At 39.4% G+C, this 22023-nt stretch overlaps 1 protein-coding gene across 3 annotated transcripts in view; it reads left to right on the top strand.

Moving 5' to 3' along the window:
• The window catches only part of LOC149144721 (isoleucine--tRNA ligase, cytoplasmic-like), a 739557-nt gene that overhangs the window by 204969 nt on the left and 512565 nt on the right, over window positions 1-22023 (top strand). For all 3 annotated transcript variants that reach the window (XR_016264930.1, XM_089449912.1, XM_089449913.1), the window contains exons 10-11: window positions 4999-5088; window positions 5548-5681. Coding sequence is in view for 2 of the 3 variants with exons in the window: in XM_089449912.1 (XP_089306038.1) it covers window positions 4999-5088; window positions 5548-5681 (224 nt within the window). In the remaining variant the exon portion in view is untranslated. The remainder of the gene's footprint in view (window positions 1-4998; window positions 5089-5547; window positions 5682-22023) is intronic.

The raw sequence follows: 22023 nt of genomic DNA, 5'->3' as shown, positions 1-22023 counted from the left end.
TCAAGTGTAGGTCGTGGAAAGAAACCTGGGGGAATATAGCAATGGCTATATTAACGATACCTCGCCTAGAATTCTAACTACTCGAATGCCTCTCGCGCTATAGATACTATGGATTTGACGACTGCAAGGTCACCGTGTTAACCACAAGTGAGGGTCTAAACTTCGCAAGCTGGGTGAGAAAGGTGGTCCTATTTTCTTTCAACCAAGCTTATGCTTGGAGGTAAGTTAATTAATGCACTATTAGTCCTAAAATGCAAGTGCAAAATGAGCGATTAGCTTTAGGTGAGATCATTGAAATGTTTCAAGTACTTTGAGACAATATTCGATTTAGAGCAATAAAGGAAAGTACTTAACGATTGCAAAGACAGTATTCACCAAAAACAGTGCTCGATGAACTCTTTGATTATGAATTAGATTATCCAATGACAAGTAAAGAGTGTAAAGCAATTCAAGGTTAACAATTTCACAATGGACAATTACTTGATAAATGTAAAAGCGCACAAGTCTAGTTCCCTCTTAACTATGTTAATGTGCCAATTAGACAATTCCGATCCTCCAAAAAGATATCAACACAATTAGAAATTCTTGAGATTACTTAGATGACTTCAAGATTACTCTTATCATAACAACAATATGGTGATCAATCAAGCGCTTTGAGAGAATTAATTTCAATGTTGCAATATTATGATTCTTAGATATGATGCTCACTTGCAAAACAATACGTTAGTGCACTTATTCTCAAAAAACACTTATTTCAATAAGATAATTAAAATCAATTTATCAACTTATCCAATAGCCAATTTCCTTAGGAAGCAATGACAAAAAATATTTCTTTGGAACCAATGTCGCAATAATGTTAGCACAATGTACTAATTCTTTTCAAGGAAGAGAGCATAACATTCGCTAATAGCAATTAGAATTACTCAAAAATATTACTCTTTAATAGATGCTAATAACATTAGAAGAGCAAGAGCAAACTTATGAGAGAAGCAAGCCTATCTTGTGTGAGGAATACCAAATTAGTCCAAGTATACCAATTATTTAGAGCATTATATATATCTTGTCAATTAGATGAGAATGCTAAGAACTACTTATGGATGCAAAAGTTCAATAGATGAATGCAAGAGCTAGAAAATGCAATGCAAGAATGATATGAGGCAACAAGGAATTCTAAAGACCAATGATCACAGTAGTAAGAGAAGCAACCCAATCAACAACATGACAGTTACCAAAGATGCAAGGGATGCAAAGAGATAAGATGACTGCTAATTACTTTTCATGCCACTGTTATGTGTCCTCTAGCCTTATTGTAGATGCATATAAGTAGTAGCGAAAATAGTGATGAGAAAAAGAGAGTTTGAGAAGAAGAAGGAAGGCTTTGTCAAGCAAAAAGAAGTCAAATTTTCTCTCTCCTTGTCTCACATGTGCAAAGTCACTGGATTGTTGCTAGGCTGTGGTTCTGGAGTAGTTGGGGGTCAAAATTCTGATTGTTGTTGGGCTGAAATTCTAGAGTTTTTGGGGGTCAAAGTTATGGATTATTGCTGGGTTGTAGCTACTAGACAAGAAGACACTACTGAATGTTTTTGAATCATATTGGAAGGTTGACTTGGTTGAGGAGGAAGGTCACTTGGTCTGGTCTAAGGTCTTGGTCTATCTCAATTTGATTAGTGGAAGAGTTTGACTAGGTTTTCCCCTAGAAAGGGGTTTTAGCCCTGGATAAGTGCCTACATATGGTGTCGTTGATCTTCATGTTTTTTTTTGATAATTGCTTGGTGATACAAAGATAAAAGAAGAACATAAAGAAGATAATAAGAACACAAGAATAACTTAAGTAATTATCAACATAAGGAAATCTTTCTTCCTTTTTAATTTTCTAGCATGTAGGTCGGCTTCAATATACTGAAGGGTCCTTCTATGTATAGTCTTCGAGTTACAATATGATCGAACTTTAGATCACATATGAGTTCACAGAAAAAGCGAGCTCGAAGTGCAAATTTTTGTACAACAATACCACTACAATGTAAAGCAAGATCCATAATGTAGAGCGAGTCACTTATGGGCCATATTAAATAAAGGTATAAGCCATAGGTCCATCAATAATGTATTCAAGTCAAACAAGCATACCATCATTTACACAACTTCGAATCATTCTGAAAAAAGAATCAGAGTCGTGCTTAACTAGTGCGGGCCATCCTCAACGAGCCAGACACTCTCCACCACAGGGATGCGAGTCACTCAATTTGATGTAATTGAGCCACAACGAGTCTCTTTACATGAGCTTCTGAGATGTAGAGTCCACCGAATCAGATATTCTAGGATTTCCATAGAGTCATTCTCATTTGATTTAAACACCATTCGTGTGTGATCTCCAGGCTTCCATTTTCAAGCCACCTTTTCTCTGATACCATGTTGGAAAATTGTGAGGCCTATAATTTAATTTAGACTTTCCTTTTCATAGTAATCGCTTCTGAATATAATTTGGTTCTTCATTAATCTTTATTTTGATTCTTTCATCAAACAATTACCATTACATGAAGATCACAGAAACAAAAAACACAAGATATAGGCTCTAAGCCAAGGCAAAACCCCTCCAAGGGGAAAATCCTGAAAATTCTCTTCTAATATAATCAGATCAAATGAGATATCCAAGACCCATAACCACAAAAAACTTCCACCTCTAGATGCCAAGTCAAGCCTTCCTTCTTTCCAGCAGATCCATTAACAAGAGACCAACAACAAGAGATGTATCAAGGCACATTTGCCACAAATCATAGCTCAAGAAGGAATCTTTTCTTTTATACTTTGGTCCTCCACATCTTCTCTGTCCTTTTTGCGATATTTCAGACCACAATCCATCAAGTGTATGTGTCCAAATGAGCTCCATTTTCCTTCTATTTATACTGTCCAGAGGGGGGTGTGAATAGACATGTCCATTGGGGCAAGGCTGACTTAATATGTAGGCTAACTTGGCACCTAGAGGGGTTTCTGACCTGAAATTACATATTTAAAAATTCTTTTTCCTTTTTCTTTACAATAGGTCCAAATAGTACTTTGACTCTTTGGACTCAAAAACCTAGAAGCATGAAGAACAAGTTTGTCTAGAAAAATAATAATGATTTTTCTTTTTCTTTTCTTTTGCTTTTTTTTACGTAAAATACATAATAGTACAAATTATGAAGACCAAAACTAGTTACATTCTCCAACACTTCTCACTAGTAAATCATTGTTACTTCTAGAGATATTTAATTACTTGTCCACTTTTCTTTTGTTTTATCTAAAACGCTATGGAAGGATGACTAGAGTGACTTCTTGTGGAGATAGTATTATGGATGATCTTTCAACTTGATTTTTTAGGGCTAGGGTTTATGAATGCAAATAATTTATTAAGTATTTTTCTACATCTTGTTTGATTTATTTGTGTGATTATTGAGTGTATCTGTACTTCTTTAGTGGAGAGGATGCATTGTCTTTGTTTCTTTTTGGATAAAGCCCTTCATAAAAACCCTAGGAAGATTGCTAGTGGAGATTCTTCCCTTGAATTTCTTGGATTTTGGAAGATGCTAGGTGGATCTTCTGGGGTTATTAGTGTAAAGCTAGGTGGATCACTGTAGATTCATTTACTTTCTCCCAAGGGAGACCTTAGTTGACTCCATATGCCCCCAATAATAAGTAGGCACTATTCATATTCCAATAGTCAATCATAAGATCCAAAATTTAACTTTTGTTTTATTGTTTTAGGGTTGAATTATGGTTTATTACAGCTACACATAGTTTCATCCATATTTAAACTATATGTCTAGAGTAACTGTTCATATGATTGGCTTAGAATTGATCCTATCCTCATATTTTACATTGCTTATTTATTTTATAGCCCTTATGGGGCTATATGTCTTGTTTCCTAGGGATGTTATATTCATTTGAATTTTTGGCTTTAGCTAGTGAACTAAGCCCTTGTTTAACTTACTATTTCAGCCCTAGCTTCATTTATTAATCATTTGTTTAAGGGTTGATTTTATTGCTGCTGCCATCACTTGAACTATTGCTGTAATACATCATCTTTTATGCAAGTTTTACAACAGAAAATAACATTTTCTTCTTTTGTAATGTTTGGGGGTCTTCCTTTGATAAATATTAACTTGCTAAGCCTTCGAAATTGACCTAGTTCCTCATTTATTGAAAACTGGAAATTCCAATAATTAACCACCCTATCCTTACCTCGAATATTATATCTTTTTTGGTGGTATTTTGAATAGTTAGATAGGTGTCCTTAAACTCTATCCTTTCTTGCCTTAGGAACCCTAGAAGCTACTAGGGAAGCGTCCATTGTGTATGATATGTTCTTCACTAAAGAGAGGGACTTTGTTTCTTAGGTGACAATGGTAACTGCTTCCATGTTACACTAGTCTAAACACCATGTTCTTTGTATTCTTATTTGTGTCTATACCACTATTTGTATTCTACCATGGGTTCTTTTCAATGGGTCAGATGCTACTTGAATAAAATATATGTTGCCTATTTTAGTCAGAATTCCTTTGTTGAAAATAATATGGAGAAGATGAAGCTATTAAGCTTGCTTTATTTCCTTATATATGCCTCCAGAATCGAGATGACCAAGAGTATAGGTGAGATAACTACTTTTATAATTGCAACTGTGTAATGGTGCAACGCATATATTGTATTGCACAAGCTTTTTTAGTTTTATACTCACCAGGAATGAGAGTAAAGATCAACTTTACATAAAAATAGTGAAGCAGGCAGGTCCCAACTCCCACCAGGGATCATTGACAGTCATTGCAGCTTTAACTTCTGTTTCTGTCAATTTTCAATTGATGTTTAGTTTGGAGAACATGATATTTTTTGACTTGAAATCAATGTTTTCTTTCTGAGGAAAGGCTGTTCTCATCAGTTGAATTCTATTTTATATTAAGCTGGGATCACATCAGTGCTTGTCATAGTGGATAATCTACTTACAATTCCTGTATCTGTTCATTATTGCAGGTGACTGATTTGCATCGGGAAAAAATTGATCACATCACAATTCCATCTAGAAGAGGTCCTAACTATGGAGTTCTTAGGCGTGTTGATGATGTAAGTCCCGAAAATTTTAAATAAAATATAAGTGACTTTTATTACGTATCTTCTCTAAACGTGGCCCTATTTCATCTAGTGCATGTGTGCAATGTAGAAATAGATATATTCTATCAGTGTGCATTCATTTTGATGATAAACATGTAAGGGCTAATTCAGATGAGATTATTGATTAGGGGAAGTTTAATGGAAGTACGCTAGTAATATTGTGCTTTTGAATCAGTTTCAACTAGGATGTCTTCCAGGCCTTTGTTCTTTGCTTGAAAATATTATAAAATATTCATAATTTTGCTTCTTTTCTACACTGGTGTATGTCTTATGTTTTCTTCTTACATTCTCGTTTAATGTCAGCAGATTCTACACCAGGGTAAAATGCTGAGTTTTGGCATTATAGAACTTCTTTTTCTACTTTGAATATATGGAGTGGAATTGTGACAAGGGGCAGATATGTATATGCAGGTATTCGATTGCTGGTTCGAGAGTGGGTCAATGCCTTATGCTTACATTCACTATCCATTTGAGAATAGAGAACTCTTTGAGAAAAATTTCCCAGGGGATTTTATTGCAGAAGGCCTTGATCAAACTCGTGGATGGTTAGTGTTTCAATGATATTTGTGAATGGCTAATATTCTAATGATGTTCAGGAGAAAGTGTCCATTGAGAGTTCAGTTTACTATGTAGACTTTAAAGTTTTTAATAACAGAAATCACATTAATTATATTAAGATTGGTTGTTTTAGTATAGGGATGTGCCTATTAGTATTTTAATGATATTCAGTGGAACGTATTCAAAGTTTTTAATGAACATCAATCACATTAATTATATTAAGATTGGTTGTTTTAGTATAGGAATGTGCCTATTAGTATTTTAATGATATTCAGGGGAACGTATTGATTGAGAATTCAGTTTGATATGTATAGATTATAATGAACATAAAGTACCTAAATAATATTAATAGTTAATGATTTTATAGGGTTGTGCTTATTAGTATAGTCATATCTCTTAGATAACACATAACATAATATAAGAAAATTTTATTAATTTCCAATAAATGACCAAGAACTACGTCAATGGAACTAAAGAACTGGACTAGAAAATACAACCCATGGTCCTATAACATTCCTAGTTGCTAAAAAGCTAGGAAATAAAAGATGCACATGACTACTTATCGCACATCATTGTAATTTGTATGAATCATTCTTTATTAAATATTGATTTGTGTAATATTCCCAATTTTGTGAGTGCAAAAATTGTTAAAGGAGTTTGTCCAATTTTGGTAATATTAATTAAAAAGTGGCAAATACTATTTTGGAGAAAGACGACAAATAATATTTTATTGGAGAATGGTGGCAAAAGTCACTAAGTGGAAAATGACTTTGTTGCACTCATTTTATCGAAGTTCCGAGGAAGCAGATTGACTATATTTTTCTTCAAAGGATCGAGATCATCAACCATCAACACTATGCCATTGTAAACCCATTCTGCAAATTTTTAATGTAAATGATGCTAGTAAGACCATGAATGTATGTAACAACCAGGTAGGCCTATTATTTTGGCGATAATTTCGTCCTAGGAGGTTTTTTTGTCTCACTGACTCATTTGTGTTTCTAAAAACAGATGGTTGGTAGAGCTTTTCCCTCCAACCTCACCCCAAAGCTAGAGTGAAATTTGTCATCAAAGTCTTAGGTGAGTCTTAGTGTTCTAGTCGAGTCTTATGTAAAAGTGATTTGGGAATAGTTTAAGCTAATTGGCTAAATTATTTTATTACAAATCTCTTAGCTTACTAGATCGTATGGTCTCGCAGAATTGGGTATGTAATTTGAGGGTCTAAGCCGAACATATTCCCTCTTTGAGGGTTGAATTTGTAAAAATATTATGTAAAAAATATTTTAGTGCATGGTCTCTCATACTTAGACACCATGGGTAAAATATTAGAGGGTGGAAAAATATATTTAATCTCCTCAAGTGTCAATTAATTAAATTTTCTAGCAAAATTAAATTAAAATCTTAAGCCAGAAATTTAATTAATTAGAGTCAAAATTAAAAGTCTAGAGAAATTAAATTCTCCAAGTGGAAAAATTCGTGGGTATCAAAATAATTAATTTTTGGAGGTCCCCCACCAAGGGAATATTGGAAATTTCAAAAAAAATTGGACCCTTGGACCTTGGTGGTTAAGTCAAAATCAAATTTTTGAGGAAATTAGCTCAAAATAATTAATTTTGAGTTCTAATAAAAAATGGATTTAATGAGAAATTCGAAAATTCCTCAAAATAAATATTTTCAATGGTTAAGATTAAAATATCATCAAGGATTTATCAACGGCCAAGATTATTTTGACAAGGATTTATCTATATATAGGGAGTCATTTGTATGTCAAAAGGCATCTGATGTTTGGCTAAGAAATTGCTGTAGAAGCATTGATGTAACACTATTGTCCCGTTGAAAGAAATTTTTGGAATCAATGTCATACATACTTTCTCTAGCCTTGGGAGGGAAAGAGATGGAAGCGACGACCAGGGTTTCAATGTGCGGTGCCGCAGAGGCTTTGATTCCTCTCTCGCCGGATGGATCAAACTGAGGTTAAGGGCATCATCGTACTGTGCAGGGTCGGGATCCTCCTAGATCTGCAGCCTATCTTGATTTGAAGAAGTTACCCCGTCCGCCCTTCATTGCAGGAGAAGCATTGCTCAGTTCAGGGAGTCGGCTCGCGACTACCATCAAGGTTTATTCCTCTGGAGAGGACCCAACAAAAGAACCATGGCTAAAATCATCGAATTGGGTGTATATCCTCCCACATAGGACCCTGTACAGTCGATATTGCGGATTGCGGTCGGAACTGAGCCACTTGATCAATTTTCTAATGGATCGGTTCTTTGTTTCAATAGATCGGAGGGTAAATAAGGCTCGCCTCCTTCTTATGATGTCGCATCCTCCGCTATGCCTCCCAGAACAACCTTACAACATAAATCCGGTTCTTGACATACAAATCTGTCCACGAAGGAGACCAGATCCAAAATCAAAGACACCCTTTCAAGTTTTTATTAAATCCCCAGATGGAAAATCACATCTCATATGGGTCCTAGCTTCTGAATGGGTATCAAAGTTGAAGCAAAATATCCTTCATAACCTAGGTTTCCTGACGTGCCTACAAAATATGATCTGTAGAGGCAAAACAATGCAGGACGATCAGAGCATACAAGAATATGCCTCTCGGTCATCTACCATCATTTTGAATCTGAGATTGCGGGGAGGATCTGCTGGATCGAGCAAATCAAAGGGAGCAGGGGATGTGTCTGGATCCAGTCTTCCAAAGGGAACAAAATTAAATCAAGGACAGAACAATGGAGGCCCTTCATTCAAAGACATCCTTAAAGGAAAATTGGTTGCCCCCGCAAATCCTGTTCAGACACACAACATTCCTAGCCCCTATATTGTGGAGTAGCTGAATCAAGTTCCAACATTGACTGTAGATCTAACAGAAACAAACGATCTGCGCTCAATATATGAAGCCCAAGCCGTTATATGCAGATTTAACAGTTTCTGGCCAAAGCCGATGGATCTCTTTCACTGGATCTTCACAACTTGGACAATAAACTGTGAGATCCACCTTTGCTCCAAAGGTTTTTTCATAGTAAAGTTTGCATCATTCGAAGAACGAGAATATATTTTGCGAGAAGGCCCTTGGTTCTGAGGATCTATGGGACTTTTTGTTACCCCTTGGTTCGCACAATTTGATGCAAATACAATGGTAGTCTCAAGAATGTCGGTATGTGTCCGGTTGCGTAATATTCCCCTACCTGTTAGTTTTTGGTAGCATCGGAAGTGCTCTAACCTTGAAAATTTGTGAAGAGGCTAAGGCACATGAGTTCTAAAGAACCCAGAAACCATTTGGTGAAATTCCACCCAGATTGTATTTTATTAAAATAATTAGTATTTTTAATGGAGTTCTAAGTCTAAACTTAGGGAAATTAAAATATTAATGGGTATTAATCAAAATATGGGTGAGAATGATCTAAAAGGTGTTTATTTGAGGTAGCATCGGATGTGCTCTAGCCATGAAAATTGGTGGAGAGGCTAAGGCATATGAGATCTCCAAGACCCAGAAATGGTTTGGACAAATTATACCCGGTTTGGGAGATATGAAAATAATTAATGTTTTTAATGGAGTTCCTAAGTCTAAACTTAGGAAAAATCAAATATTAATGGATATTAATATAAAACTAGGTTAGAAGGGTCCAAAAGTCATGGATCAAGCCAAATCTAATCTTAGTTGTCGATTAGAGATTTAATCTCAGCTGTTGATGGACCAACGAGAAAAGTATAAGAGGAGGTTTGAGGGTCAGTTGGAGGACACACCAAATTGATCAGTCAGTTCGATTTTTCTGGGGCGAGGTTTGCTGAGAAAATCGAACAAGTGATCTGAGTTACAGTTGAGGGGAAGTGAATACGTTGCAGAGAGGCAGAGTTGGTACTAGAGAGTCAGTGCAGAACCCAGAGAGGTTGACGCAGATGCAACTAGAGGCTATGCAGAGGCAACCAGGAGCTGCGCAGAGCCAGAGAGGCTAGTGTGTGAGACGCAGAGGGTCCAGGGGCTAATGCAGAGGCTCTAGAAGCTAACGTAGAGGCTAGCAGAGTTGACGCAGGGCCTAGAGGCAGCGGCTCTAGAAGCTGACGTAGAGGCTAGCAGAGTTGACGTAGGGCCTAGAGGCAGTGCTGGGAGGATTTCGTGGGATAGACTGGGAGCTGGTGAGCTAGATAGGGTGATGTAGTCCCTATCAGAGTGATGCAGAGTAGCAGAAGATGCAATTGTGGCTGTGGAATCGTTCATCTAGTGATTTATCAGCCGAAATATCTGTCTCCGAGTGAGAGGTACTACTGCCGAGGGAATTCTCTGTTGGGTGAGCCATTTCTGGCACCCTGGTTGTATTCTGAAAACTGCATAATAATAAAATCCTCTAAATAGCTCCACCGGGTTTCCCGCATTGGGTTTTTCCGGGGACATTGGTCCAAAAATAACAATGTCATTTGTGTGCTTGTTTACTTTCAGTTGATGATCTGTAGATGTTGATACTGTACTTGTATTTATTTTCAGTGTTTACATGGTAAATAACTTGTTAAGTAATTGAACAAGTAGGAAGAAATAAATCAATAGTACTGGAAGAATTTCTAACGAGTTAAACTTAGAAATTCCAACATGGTATCAGAGCCCGGTTGCAGATCACAAGATAACGAAGGCATCAGCCGAGTAGAGCAGCAGCAGTAGAAACAACTGTCGCGAGTGACAAAAGTTGTTCCTAGTAGAAAGCAGCAAGGAAGGGGTGACGCAGAGAGCCTACGTCATCAGTTCAAGACAGGAGGAAGATCAGCACAGAGGCAGAGAGGAGCAGACCTGACCTACGCAGTTCCTGGTCGTCTTTCTCAGTCACGAAAGATAGACGTTGTGGCCGGGAGGTGCGGATTTTGCCGGTGCCGGGCTTTCGCAGAGCCTAGAGGCTCAGTCCTTCAGATTGTTGAGGCATAGGAGGCTGTGGGTAAGTTGCGGAGCGAAGTTGGTGGGGTACTGTGGTCAGAACAATAACTAACAGGGCAAGACCAAGGAGGAGGGAGTTGTTGTTGAGGTGGATTTCTGGCCAAGGAATCTGGATTAGTAGTGTAGTTGCACAGACGATCAGAGTGGAGGAACTCGACTTTGGCAGAAGGATTTCCAAAAGGGAAATCGAGACTTAGAGGGAGTCGAACCGAGAACTTCCAAATGGGAAGTTGAGAGACTCAGCAGGGGTCGAATAGAGGACTTCCAGGAGGGAAGTAGAGAGACTCGGAGGAGTCGGCAACAGAGCAGTGAGATGGCAGTGAATGGGCTGAGAGATTAGGATAGACTGGACGGAGCGTCCAACTTCGTGGTCTGGAAGGCCAGGATCTTGTCCATTCTGGACAAGTATCGCATCAAGGACTTTGCCTTGAAAATTATAGTGATCCCAATTGACCAAGCTGAAAATGAGAAGTACGAGGAGGCAATGGCCAAGGCGAAGTGCATCATCCTTGATGGGGTCAAGAATCATGTGGCACATGTTGCCAAGAAGAATACGACAAATGAGATGTGGGAGGCCCTGAAGAAATTGTACCAACATACTTCCGTGCAAAGGAAGATGTTACTTGAAAATCAGCGCGGTCATACCAGATGTAGAAGGGAGAGCAGATAGATGTCTTCCTCGGTCGATTGAAGGAGATCCGTGACCAGCTGACTTCCATAGGGGCCACATCAGATGAGGAGATGTTGGTAAGGATCACATTGAACACAGTCTCAGAGGATCGGGAGGTATTTGTCGAGAGCATACTGGGCAGAACGAGCCTTCCGGATTGGGAGGAACTTTGGGCGGCTCTTCATCAAGAAGAGATCAGACGACTGACCAAGGCGGGGAGTAGCGGCAAAGGGGTTAGAATCAAGAAGGAGGAAGAAGAGGATGCAGCACTAGCATCTGTAGAAAAGCAGGAAAAGAGGAAAAAGAAGGACCTCTCCAAGGTCAAATGCTTCCATTGTGGGGAGCTGGGTCATTTTGCGAATCAGTGCCCTAGGAAAAAGAGCAAGGGAGAGGCTTTCGAGACCAAGAAAACACTAGCAAAGGCGGAGAAAGAAGTCGAGGAGGATGGCGATTGCGCCATGAGTGCTCATGTGCCACTTGAGAGGAAGTGGGAAGACATCGCGCTGTAGTTAGATGGACTACAGGCGATGAGGGGTAGGATCCTCAAGGTACCCAACCTCTTGGATTATACCTTGCTACGGGAGCCCCAAAGAGGAGTAGCAGGACTAGAAGATGTCGGTAGAGACGGATGCAGATGGAGCAATAGAGAGTGCTATAGTGCAGGAGTCTCGGGACAACGCAGAGGCTAGCAAGATGTAACAGTGCACAGAGAATGGGAGTATTCCACTAGTGCAGGATGGCACAAAGAGGTGTGCAACGGTGGGAGATGCATGGAGTTGTTGCAGTAGCGTAGAGGTCAGTAGAGGGAGCACTTGTTAGTGGCAGAGGGAGCTTCAACATTACTTCCTTCTCAGTAACTGGGTTGCAGTCTAAGTCACCGGATTCGTCCTAAACCCCCTACGAATCCCGAATCCAGCGAATCCGACACGATTCGGTCCGGATTCGTGTCCAAATCATATGACACGTCGTGTCCGTTTCCGACACGTCGAATCCGAGGTCGTGTCACGATTTTCAAAAGCGTGTCGCGATTTTGGGACACGTGTCCTGTTTCCAGGACTCGCTAAGCTTAGTGCGGGAAAGAAAAGGGCATGTTTGCTCATTAATATTTTCATTTGGCAAGTGATTTGTGCTGTTGGCAAGTGATTTGTGCTGTTGCAGCAAAGAGTAGAGCATTTGGCAGCTTCATGATCAAGTCTAGGCCCTAGTATTGATATGCTATTCATGGTAATGTTAAATTCTTAAAGTAAAAGTGACATTCTCCTTAATCTTCATTTTCATCCTTTTACTTAAATTTTTAACATTACCATGAAATGACTCAGGATGTTTGAGAGTGGTTCCGGCCTCATTGGATTTCATATGGAGAAAGTAGAATTTTAGATTTCATTCAAAATCCAGCAGAGTTATCAGTTTTTCAGGATTTTAGGATTGGGGGATTGCAATGTTTCCATTGAATTTTGTCATGTATTAGGGTATGGAACTCGTATTTAATCAAGAGCACCAAACCAAGAGCTTCTGAATATGTCACTCCGGCTCCCGTTTTCGCTCCCGCTCCTCACTTTCGCTCCCGCTCCCAAGTAACACTGTTCCTGATGATGTGGGTCTGGACACCATTGTTGAGTTGGCATTGGCCAACATGGATCTCAATGATCCAGTGCTAGAGCCTGTTAGATTTGATGGCTTAGAGGGGTCAACCTCCATACCAGCAGATGCAGAGGTGACTATGGATACCGGGGAGGAGGAGGATGCAGAGGAGAGCAGTGGGGACCATGATGATGGGGACAGTGATGCTGATTCTGATGCTGATTGATGCCTTGAGGCTTGTATACTTGTAGTTGTTTTATATTTTCTATTTCTATTTGCCATTGGCATTGCACCAACACTACCTATATAACACATTTTGATATGATGACTTAATGAGAAAACTACAATTGTCAGTGTGTTTATCTTACTATCTTGTAGTTGTAAGTTGTCTTTCAGTTATGAATTATGAATCATGATTTAAATTTTTAATAGATTTATCATTTATGTGACTAGTACCACTGACATTTATTTGAATTTTGTATGTACTATGCATGCTAATAGCTATAGATGAAGATCTATGTTTGAAATCAATAAATTTGTATCATTAATTAAAATTTGTGTAAGAAATATGATAATATCTAATTTTTAATATATATATATATATTTTTTTTTAATAAAATAATATATAACGTGTCTTGTTTCGGGGGGTTAGCGTGTCCGAATCCGACACCACGAATCTCGAATCCTACGTGTCCCGAATCCCCGTGTCAGGTGACTTAGGTTGCAGTGCAGCAGTTAGAAGTGGCAGGGCCATGGGCAACAGTACATGATGCAGTAGTGCAGAGAATGTTGGGCAGGGAGGCCTAGCATCAGCACAGGGACCAATGTTGGATGATGATCAGGGTGATACTCAATGAGCAGTATTACTAGAGCACAGTCCTCGCTAAGAGGGAGTGTTGATTTGGGGTAGCATCAGATGTGCTCTAACCATGAAAATTGGTGGAGAGGCTAAGGCACATGAGATCTCCAAGAACCAAAAATAATTTGGACCGATTATACCCGGTTTAGGAGATATTAAAATAATTAATATTTTTAATGGAGTTCCTAAGTCTAAACTTAGGAAAAATAAAATATTAATGGGTATTAATATAAAACTGGGTTAGAAGGGTCCAAAAGTCATGGATCAAGCCAAATCTAAACTTAGCCGTTGATTAGAGATTTAATCTCGGTCATTGATGGACCAACGAGAAAAGTATAAGAGGAGGCTTGAGGGTCAGTTGGAGGACACACCAAATTGATCAGTCAGTTCGATTTTTCTGGGGTGAGGTTTGCTGAGAAAATCGAACAAGTGATCTGAGTTGTAGCTGAGGGGAAGTGAATACATTGCAGAGAGGCAGAGTTGGTACCAGAGAGGTAGCGCATAGCCTAGAGAGGTTGATGCAGAGGCAGTTGGAGGCTATGCAGAGGCACGCAAGAGCTGCGTAGAGCCAAAGAGGCCAGCGTGTGAGACGCAGAGGGTAGAGGGGCTGACGCAAAGGCTCTGGAAGCTGACGTAGAGGCTAGCAGAGCTGACGCAGGGCGTAGAGATAGCGCTGGGAGGATTTCGTGGGACAGACTGGGAGCTAGTGAGCTAGATAAGGTGACACAGTCCCTATTAGAGTGACGCAGAGCAGCAGAAGCTGCAATTGTGGCTGTGGGATCGTTCATCCAGTGATTTATCAGTTGGAATATTTGTCTTCGAGTGAGAGGTACTACTGCCGAGGGAATTCTCTGTTGGGTGAGCCATTTCTGGCACCTTGGTTGTATTATGAAAACTGAATAATAATAAAACCCTCTGAATAGAAGCACCAGTTTTCCCGCATTGGGTTTTTCCGGGGACAATGGTCCAAAAATAATGGTGTCACTTGTGTGCTTGTTTACTTTCAGTTGATGATCTGTAGATGTTGATACTGTACTTGTATTTATTTTCAGTATTTACTTGGTAAATAACTTGTTAAGTAATTGAACAAGTAGGAAGAAATAAATCAGATATTACCGGAAGAATTTCTATCGAGTTAAACTTAGAAATTCCAACAAAAGTCATATCAAGTCATGTTTTAATCTTTGTCGTTGATTAGAGACTTAATGTCGATCGTTGAAGACTCAACAAGAAAAGTATAAAATAAAGGTTTGGGGTTCATTTGGAAACACACACACACAGAGAAAATTGATCTGGAATTCGATTTCTGGGGCTAGGAAGCTGAGAAATTCAAACTAAGTGATCATTTAGCAGTAGAGGGGCAGAGAGAATCTGGGAGAAGGACTTTCCAGAGAATAGTAATAGAGAGGTGGAGAGAGCTTGCAGAGAGGCAGTGCAGTAGCTGGGAAAGGTTGATGTTGGGCCATTTTGGGCCCACGCAGTCCTAAGCCAGAGCCAGAAGGGCCTGCGTAGAGCAGAAAAGCTGCCTGTCACGCAAAATCCAGAACTGCCGAGAATTGCCGGAATAGCTGGGAGAGCTGACGTAGAACCTGAAAGGCTGACACAAGGCCTACATAGAAATAACGGGGTTAGCCAGTCTTGTGCCAGATTGGCCGGAATTCTACTGGGTGAAGTGAGGTAAAAATCACTCATATTTTCTGTGAGTATTTTTCTTAGTAAAGGATTGCTAGACGAGCATCCTAGATTTGTATTCAGATATTTCTCCTGCATAATAATAAACCCTCTAAACTGCTGCACCTGTTTTCCCACATTGGGTTTTTCTGGGGACTATTGTGTCCAAAAATAAGTGTGTCCTATGTATCTTGTTCTTTGCTTAGTTTTCTGTTTCATGAGATCAAATATTTAATTAGTGTAGGTTGCAGAAGTAATTTGCTTCAGTATTCAGGAGAATAACTTGATGAATGTAATTTAAAAATCAAGTAGGTGAAGTAGATTCAGATTTGTTAATGTAGGGGTTCCTTGAGGATTAAGAATTTTCACATGTTATCAGAGCATTGCTTTTGAAACAGGAAGGACAGATCCAGCGTTGAGTAGAGAGGCCAAAAGCTGCACTCGGCAGCAATTTGAATCCCCTTGAAGGGATTGCGTAGTCCTTGCTGGGAAGTAGAGATTCCGAGGAAATCTCTCTTTGACAGAGTCAACAGAGAGGTATGATTTCCAAATCGTGAGCTTACAGTGACGTAGAGCCTCAGCGTAGTGCTTGAAGGGCTCAGTTTCTGCCGTGGCAGAAATCCACTGGAAAATAACAAAGACACATAGAAGGGGACTTTTCCCTTAGAGAACTTTCCGTCAGAAAGTTCGAATTCCTCACTTGCTTAAAAGTGTTAAGCAGTGACTAGAGCAGTCAGTTTGACAGTTGGGTGAGATGGCATCTCATGGGCTCCGAGATCAGGACAGGTTGGACAATGCCTCCAACTATGTCATATGGAAGACCAAAATCTTAGCTGTTCTGGAGGAATATGATCTCGAGGCCTACGTCAAAAGTGTTGTAGTTGTTCCTGCTGACAACGATCAAAAGAAGAAGTACAAGGCCGAGCAGGGGAAGGCAAAGAGGCTCATTCTCAATGGAGTTCGAGATCATGTGGTCTCACACTTGCAGGGCAAGGATACAACCCGAGAGATGTGGGAAGCCTTGTTTTCTCTGTATGAAGGCTCTTCCAAACAGCGGAAGATGTATTTAGAGTAGAAGCTGCAGCGGACTTTGATGCAGAAAGGAGAAGGCGTGAAACTCTATCTTCAATGTCTTCAAGACACTAGAGACCAGCTTCCTGCAGTGGGGTCCACTCCTTAGCCAACTGCGATGGTGAGGATAGCCTTGAATGGAGTCTCAGATGAATGGCAAGTTTTCGTCCAAAGCATATTGGGCAGAGAAAAACTACTTTCATGGGAGGAGATGTGGGCAACTCTTCAACATGAGGAGTTAAGGAGGGACCTAGTAAAGGTAAACCTCAATGGCAGCAGTGGGAGTGGCACAAAGATGAAGGAGGAGGAGGAGAACACAGCTCTAGCATCGAAGGGACAATAGAAGCCGAAGTGAAAGAAGGACATTTCAAAGGTGAAATGTTTCAGTTGTGGCGAGATGGGCCACTATTTATCCCAATGTCCTTTGAAGAAAAAGGATAAGGATGAGAAAGATGATCCTAAGGCTGCTTTAGCAAAGATTGATGAGGATGAGTTTGTCATGAGTGCCCACGCATCTCTAGGAGGGAGATGGGGCAATATTGAGTTGTAGTTGGGAGGACTACATGTGGGCAGGATCCTTGAGGAGTCCACCTCTTGGATCAATTCCTTGCTACAGGAGCCCATGATTAAGCAGTAGCGAAATGGACTTAGTGTCAGATGATGCAGTGGAGTGTTTGGATGACAAATGCAGTAGCTGGGGACCAGAGACTGATCAACGCAGAGCAAGGTTGCCAATAGTGCAGTTAGCACAGTGCAAGAATCAACATCAATGCAGAAGATTCAGAGGGTCAGAATCAACAATAGTCAAATTCCAACATTCATTGTATTATGTTGAACACAGTTAAGTTCAGCTAAATTTGGATTTTTTTCAGTTGCTTCTCTTAGCAATAGAGTTGCAGTACAGATGCAATGTTAGCAGTGGCAGTGCTAGCAGCATAGCAGATGCAACGTTTGAGAGGGAGTTGTAGTACAGATGCAACAGTGGCAGTGGCAGTGTCATGGCCAACAATACCGTAGTACCAGTAGCACAGTGTTGGTGGCAGTAGCAGTGCAGAAAAGAGATGCTTCAGAAACAGAGCAGCATACAGGTGGACATTGTTGCTAGAGCACTTTCCTCGCTAAGAGCGAGTGTTAGTTTTTGGTAGCATCGGAAGTGCTCTATCCTTGAAAATTTGTGGAGAGGCCAAGGAACATGAGTTCTAAAGAATCCAGAAACCGTTTGGTGAAATTCCACCCTGATTGTATTTTATTAAAATAATTAATATTTTTAATGGACTTCCTAAGTCTAAACTTAGGGAAATTAAAATTTTAATGGGTATTAATCAAAATATGGGTGAGAATTATCTAGAAGGAAGATCAAGTCATGTTTTAATCTTAGCCGTTGATTAGAAACTTAATCTCGGCTGTTGAAGACTCAACAAGAAAAGTATAAAATGGAGGCTTGGGGTTCATTTAGAGAGAGAGAGAGAGAGAGAGAGAGAGAGAGAGAGAATTGATCTAGAGTTCGATTTTTCGGGCTAGGAAGCTGAGAAATTCGAACTAAGTGATCATTCAGCAGTAGAGGGGCAGAGAGAATTCGGGAGGACTTTCCGAAGAATACTGATAGAGAGTCGGAGAGAGCTTGCAGAGAGGCAGTGCAATAGCTGGGAAAGACTGACGCTGGGCCAGTCTGGGCTCATGCAGACCTAGAAGGGCCTTTGCAAAGTAGAAAAGTTGCCTGTCATGCAGAATCCAGAATTGCCAAAACTGCTGGAAGATCTGATGTAGAGGGAAGAAAAGCTGACGCAGGGCTAACGTAGAGCCTGAAAGGCTGATGTAGGGCCTACAGAAGGCCAACGTAGAAATAACCAGGGTTAGGCAGTCTTGTGTCGGATCAACTGGAATTTTGCTAGGAGAAGTGAGGTAAAACTCACTCAGATTTTCCGCTAGTATTCTTTTCTGTAAAGGATGGCTAGATGAGCATCCTAGATTTGTATTCAGATATTTCTCCTGCATAATAATAAACCCTTAGAACTGTTGTATCGGGTTTCCCACATTGTGTTTTTTGGGGACTATTGTGTCCAAAAATAAGTGTGTCTTATGTATCATGTTCCTTGCTCAGTTTTATATTTCATGAGATCAAATATTTAATTAGTGTAGGCTGCAAAAGTAATTTGCTTCAGTATTCAGAAGAATAACTTGATGATTGTAATTTAAAAATCAAGTAGGTGAAGTAGATTCAGATTTGTTGCAGCAGGGGTTCCTTGAGGATTAGGAATTTTCACACTACACTTCTGGCTTCATAAAGTACTGGAAGGCATTGGGAACCTCTTAGGGTGATACATCAAGATAGATACACAAAGAGTCGAAGAAAGGATCTACACTTTTGCTAGAATTTGTGTGGAAGTGGATCTCTACAAAGGATTGCTAGATCGCATCTTGTTGAATCACACCAACTAGTGCTGGACATAGTTTATTGATTTTGAAAACATGGCATTTAGATGCCAAATATGTCGACAAACATGTCATCCTCATTCTACATGCCTCGACGCCAAGAAAGAGCCACGAAGGAAGAAGAAATTGGGAAAGAAACCCAAAGGATGGCAATTTCCTCAGCATTTGCCCGATGATGAAGAGGATGAAGAAGAAATGGAACCCTTTACCAATGAAGAAGTCCAACATCCACATGAAAGTACAGGAAAGGAGGAATCAAATCATGAAGTATTAGAACTCCTAGAACCATCAGTGCAGACGGAGAGGATTCCAGAAGTAAAGGAGCTAGGGGGTAACAAACATCATCATGCATCTGAAAGCTCAGACTCAGATAAGGAAAATCCAAGAAAAGATGTTGAGAATCAACTAGCACTTGTAGCAACCACTCCATCTCAAGGAGAATGGTAGAAAGTAGAAAAGAAGAAATGGAGAAAAGGGTAACCTGTTTCTCTTCATGTTAAAGTATTTTATTTATTGGCTATGTGATCACCAGTCTTGACTGGCTTGTTGGAATGCTTTGTAAGCATCTACAACATGTAATTTTGATTTCATTAATAAAATTATGATTTTTCCTGAGGAAAAAAACACTATTGTCCTGTTGGGAATGTTTATTTGAATCATAATAAAGACTTTTGGGTGCAGTTCAAGGTGTTCAATGTTCCTTGATTTGTGGTATGTGTCGGTATGAGATTTCCTATATTGTGTTGATTAATGTTAAAATTTGTTTTTCATTAGATGGGGATAAAGTAATTCTATTGATAGATTTTGGGTTTGTCTGAGATGATTTGATTCGCTATATCTCTGACAATTTTTCTTGAGAAATATATATAGTGTTTGCAGGTTCCCCAATCCTTGGTCTCCAAGTTCACAAACTGTGGGCATGAACTGACTTTGTTTGGACTCCAAATATTTATGTGGTTGATTTAACTTCGCTAAGGCTATAGTGTGCATTAATTTTCCAAAGTATTATTAGCCATTTATCAAAGAAAATCTCCATAAAAAAAAATTATTTCTCAAAATTTATTTTAAAACCCTTGTATATTTGTAAATTTTGTAAATAATTTGTAAATTATTTTTGCTAATTGGGATTTTGGGGTTTTGAGATTTTGTATATATTTGGGGTTTTGGGTATTTGTAAATCTATTTGTGCAGGTGAGATCAAGTGGAGAAAACTGGAATAGAGCTAGATCTAGGCCCTTGAGGGTAAGATCTAGCCTCTACAATTTTTTGCAGGGCCAACCATTGAAGAATTTGCAGAAAAAATTCAGATCTGAAGCAAATAATTTTTTTTGAAGCTGGGGTTTTGAGTTTCAGCCCTCTCAAGCCCAAATTCAGCCTCTCCAAGGCTAGCGTTGGCCTCTATCCCCCCTATGTCAGACTTAAAGCCCTTTGCGTCATCATTTTTGCCCTTTTTAGGTGAGGTTGTAAACTTGTAAGCCCTAGAGGTCTCGGCCTCCCTCCTTATCCCTAGTGTTAGGGGTTTTAGGCCTTCTAAGGCCTAGTCATGGGCCCTAGGCCACTCGGACCCCCTTCTAAGCCCAAGACAGTTGCCTCAAAGGCTAGATGTGGCCTTTTAAGGCCCTAATTTTCCCTGTCCCCTAGCTTCAAGCCCTTTTGGGCTTCCTTTGCTCTTCGCTCTCCCTTCCTGGGCATTTTTTGACCCCCTTTCAGTCCTCTCCAGCTTCTTCTCCCTAGCCGCTAGCTTTTCTTGAGCCTCTAGCCCTCTCTTAGCCCTAACTTGACCCTTAGCCATTTTTTGAAGTTTTCAGGACTGAATACTTGGTGGGTTTTGCAGAAATTTGGCTCAAAAAAATTTGATTCACGGGTGGCAACTTCATTGCAAAATTTTGACAAGTTTGGGCAAAGTGATTTTCAAGGCCTTGGGCTTAGGGTTTGCTCTCTAAACCCTATTTTCTCACTATTTTATTACAACTGTAAATTCTGATTCATAACAGTGATATAAGTGCCCTAAAAATACATCTAATTGGTCAAAATACTCCTAAATTGCAAAATAAAAAATATTTAAAATTTTGGCTACGTGGGTATTTGCATATCTAGCCTAGATCTAAATTTTAGCTCGCTGGAATTTCTCTGCATAACTTGAAGAAATTTCAACCCCCACTCCGGTTATCAGTTTTCCTTATCACTCCATGCATTTAGTTTTAAATCCAAACATGATAAGAATTCTAAAATCTGGAAATGACAATAATTTTCTGAAAACACAAATTTAGAGATTTCACAACTGCTGAAAATGTAGAAATAAAACACAGCAAAATTATGACAGCCACACAGAAAATAACGCAATGATTTTGGTCAATGTGACCCTGGAAAAACCCTACAACTCTTGGGGAAAACCAGTTTGAGAGCTTTTCTTTATTTCTGAAAATGCTTTTACAAAGAAACTGAAATAAATAGTAAAAATTCCAGCAACCACAAATTACAACTTATCTCGATTTTCGTGCTTGAACTCCACCTCGAAAATCGTGCCCATCAGCAAATGCCAAAATTAATTTTTTCCAGCAATAAAACAACATTAAATGTTGTATGGCCAGCCTCGAAAAATGTGCCCAGAACTTGTTGTATGGACTGTATGGATTTCAGCAGTACGAATGCTTTGAAATTTGTGCCCAAATATTCCTAGAAATTCATGCCCTTGCTGCTCTCCCTCTTCCTTGATTTCAGTGCTATCCCTCTTCCTCGATATGTGTGCATTTCTCCTGCTGTACGGTTTTGCCTTGGGATGTGTGCCAGTAAATGTTGTTGCCCAAATTTGCTGAAATGTCTTCTTGCTGCTCTCCTTTACTTCCTCACTAGTCATAAATTTTCTCCTTACTCTCTCTTCTCTTTCTCTCAAATGCTCATGAAAGAATGAATTGATCTTTTCCTCTTCTTTTTTCCTTTTATTTTCTAAATGACCTTTTGGGTTACCCTAAGATCTAATGGCTAAGATTCATTTAGATCTGGGGATGACAATAAATGTGCATTTAATTCTCACTTTCTATTTTTTAACTCACCCACTTAAATAAAGACCCACTTAGCCTTTTATTTCCATAGTGACTTTTTCACTTTCTATTCTTCATT

Source organism: Pinus tabuliformis, chromosome X (genome assembly GCF_031772625.1).
Source record: "Pinus tabuliformis cultivar Carrire ecotype Pingquan chromosome X, CPIR1, whole genome shotgun sequence".
NCBI classification, from domain to species: domain Eukaryota; kingdom Viridiplantae; phylum Streptophyta; class Pinopsida; order Pinales; family Pinaceae; genus Pinus; species Pinus tabuliformis.
This window is presented reverse-complemented; position numbering and strand designations above follow the sequence as displayed.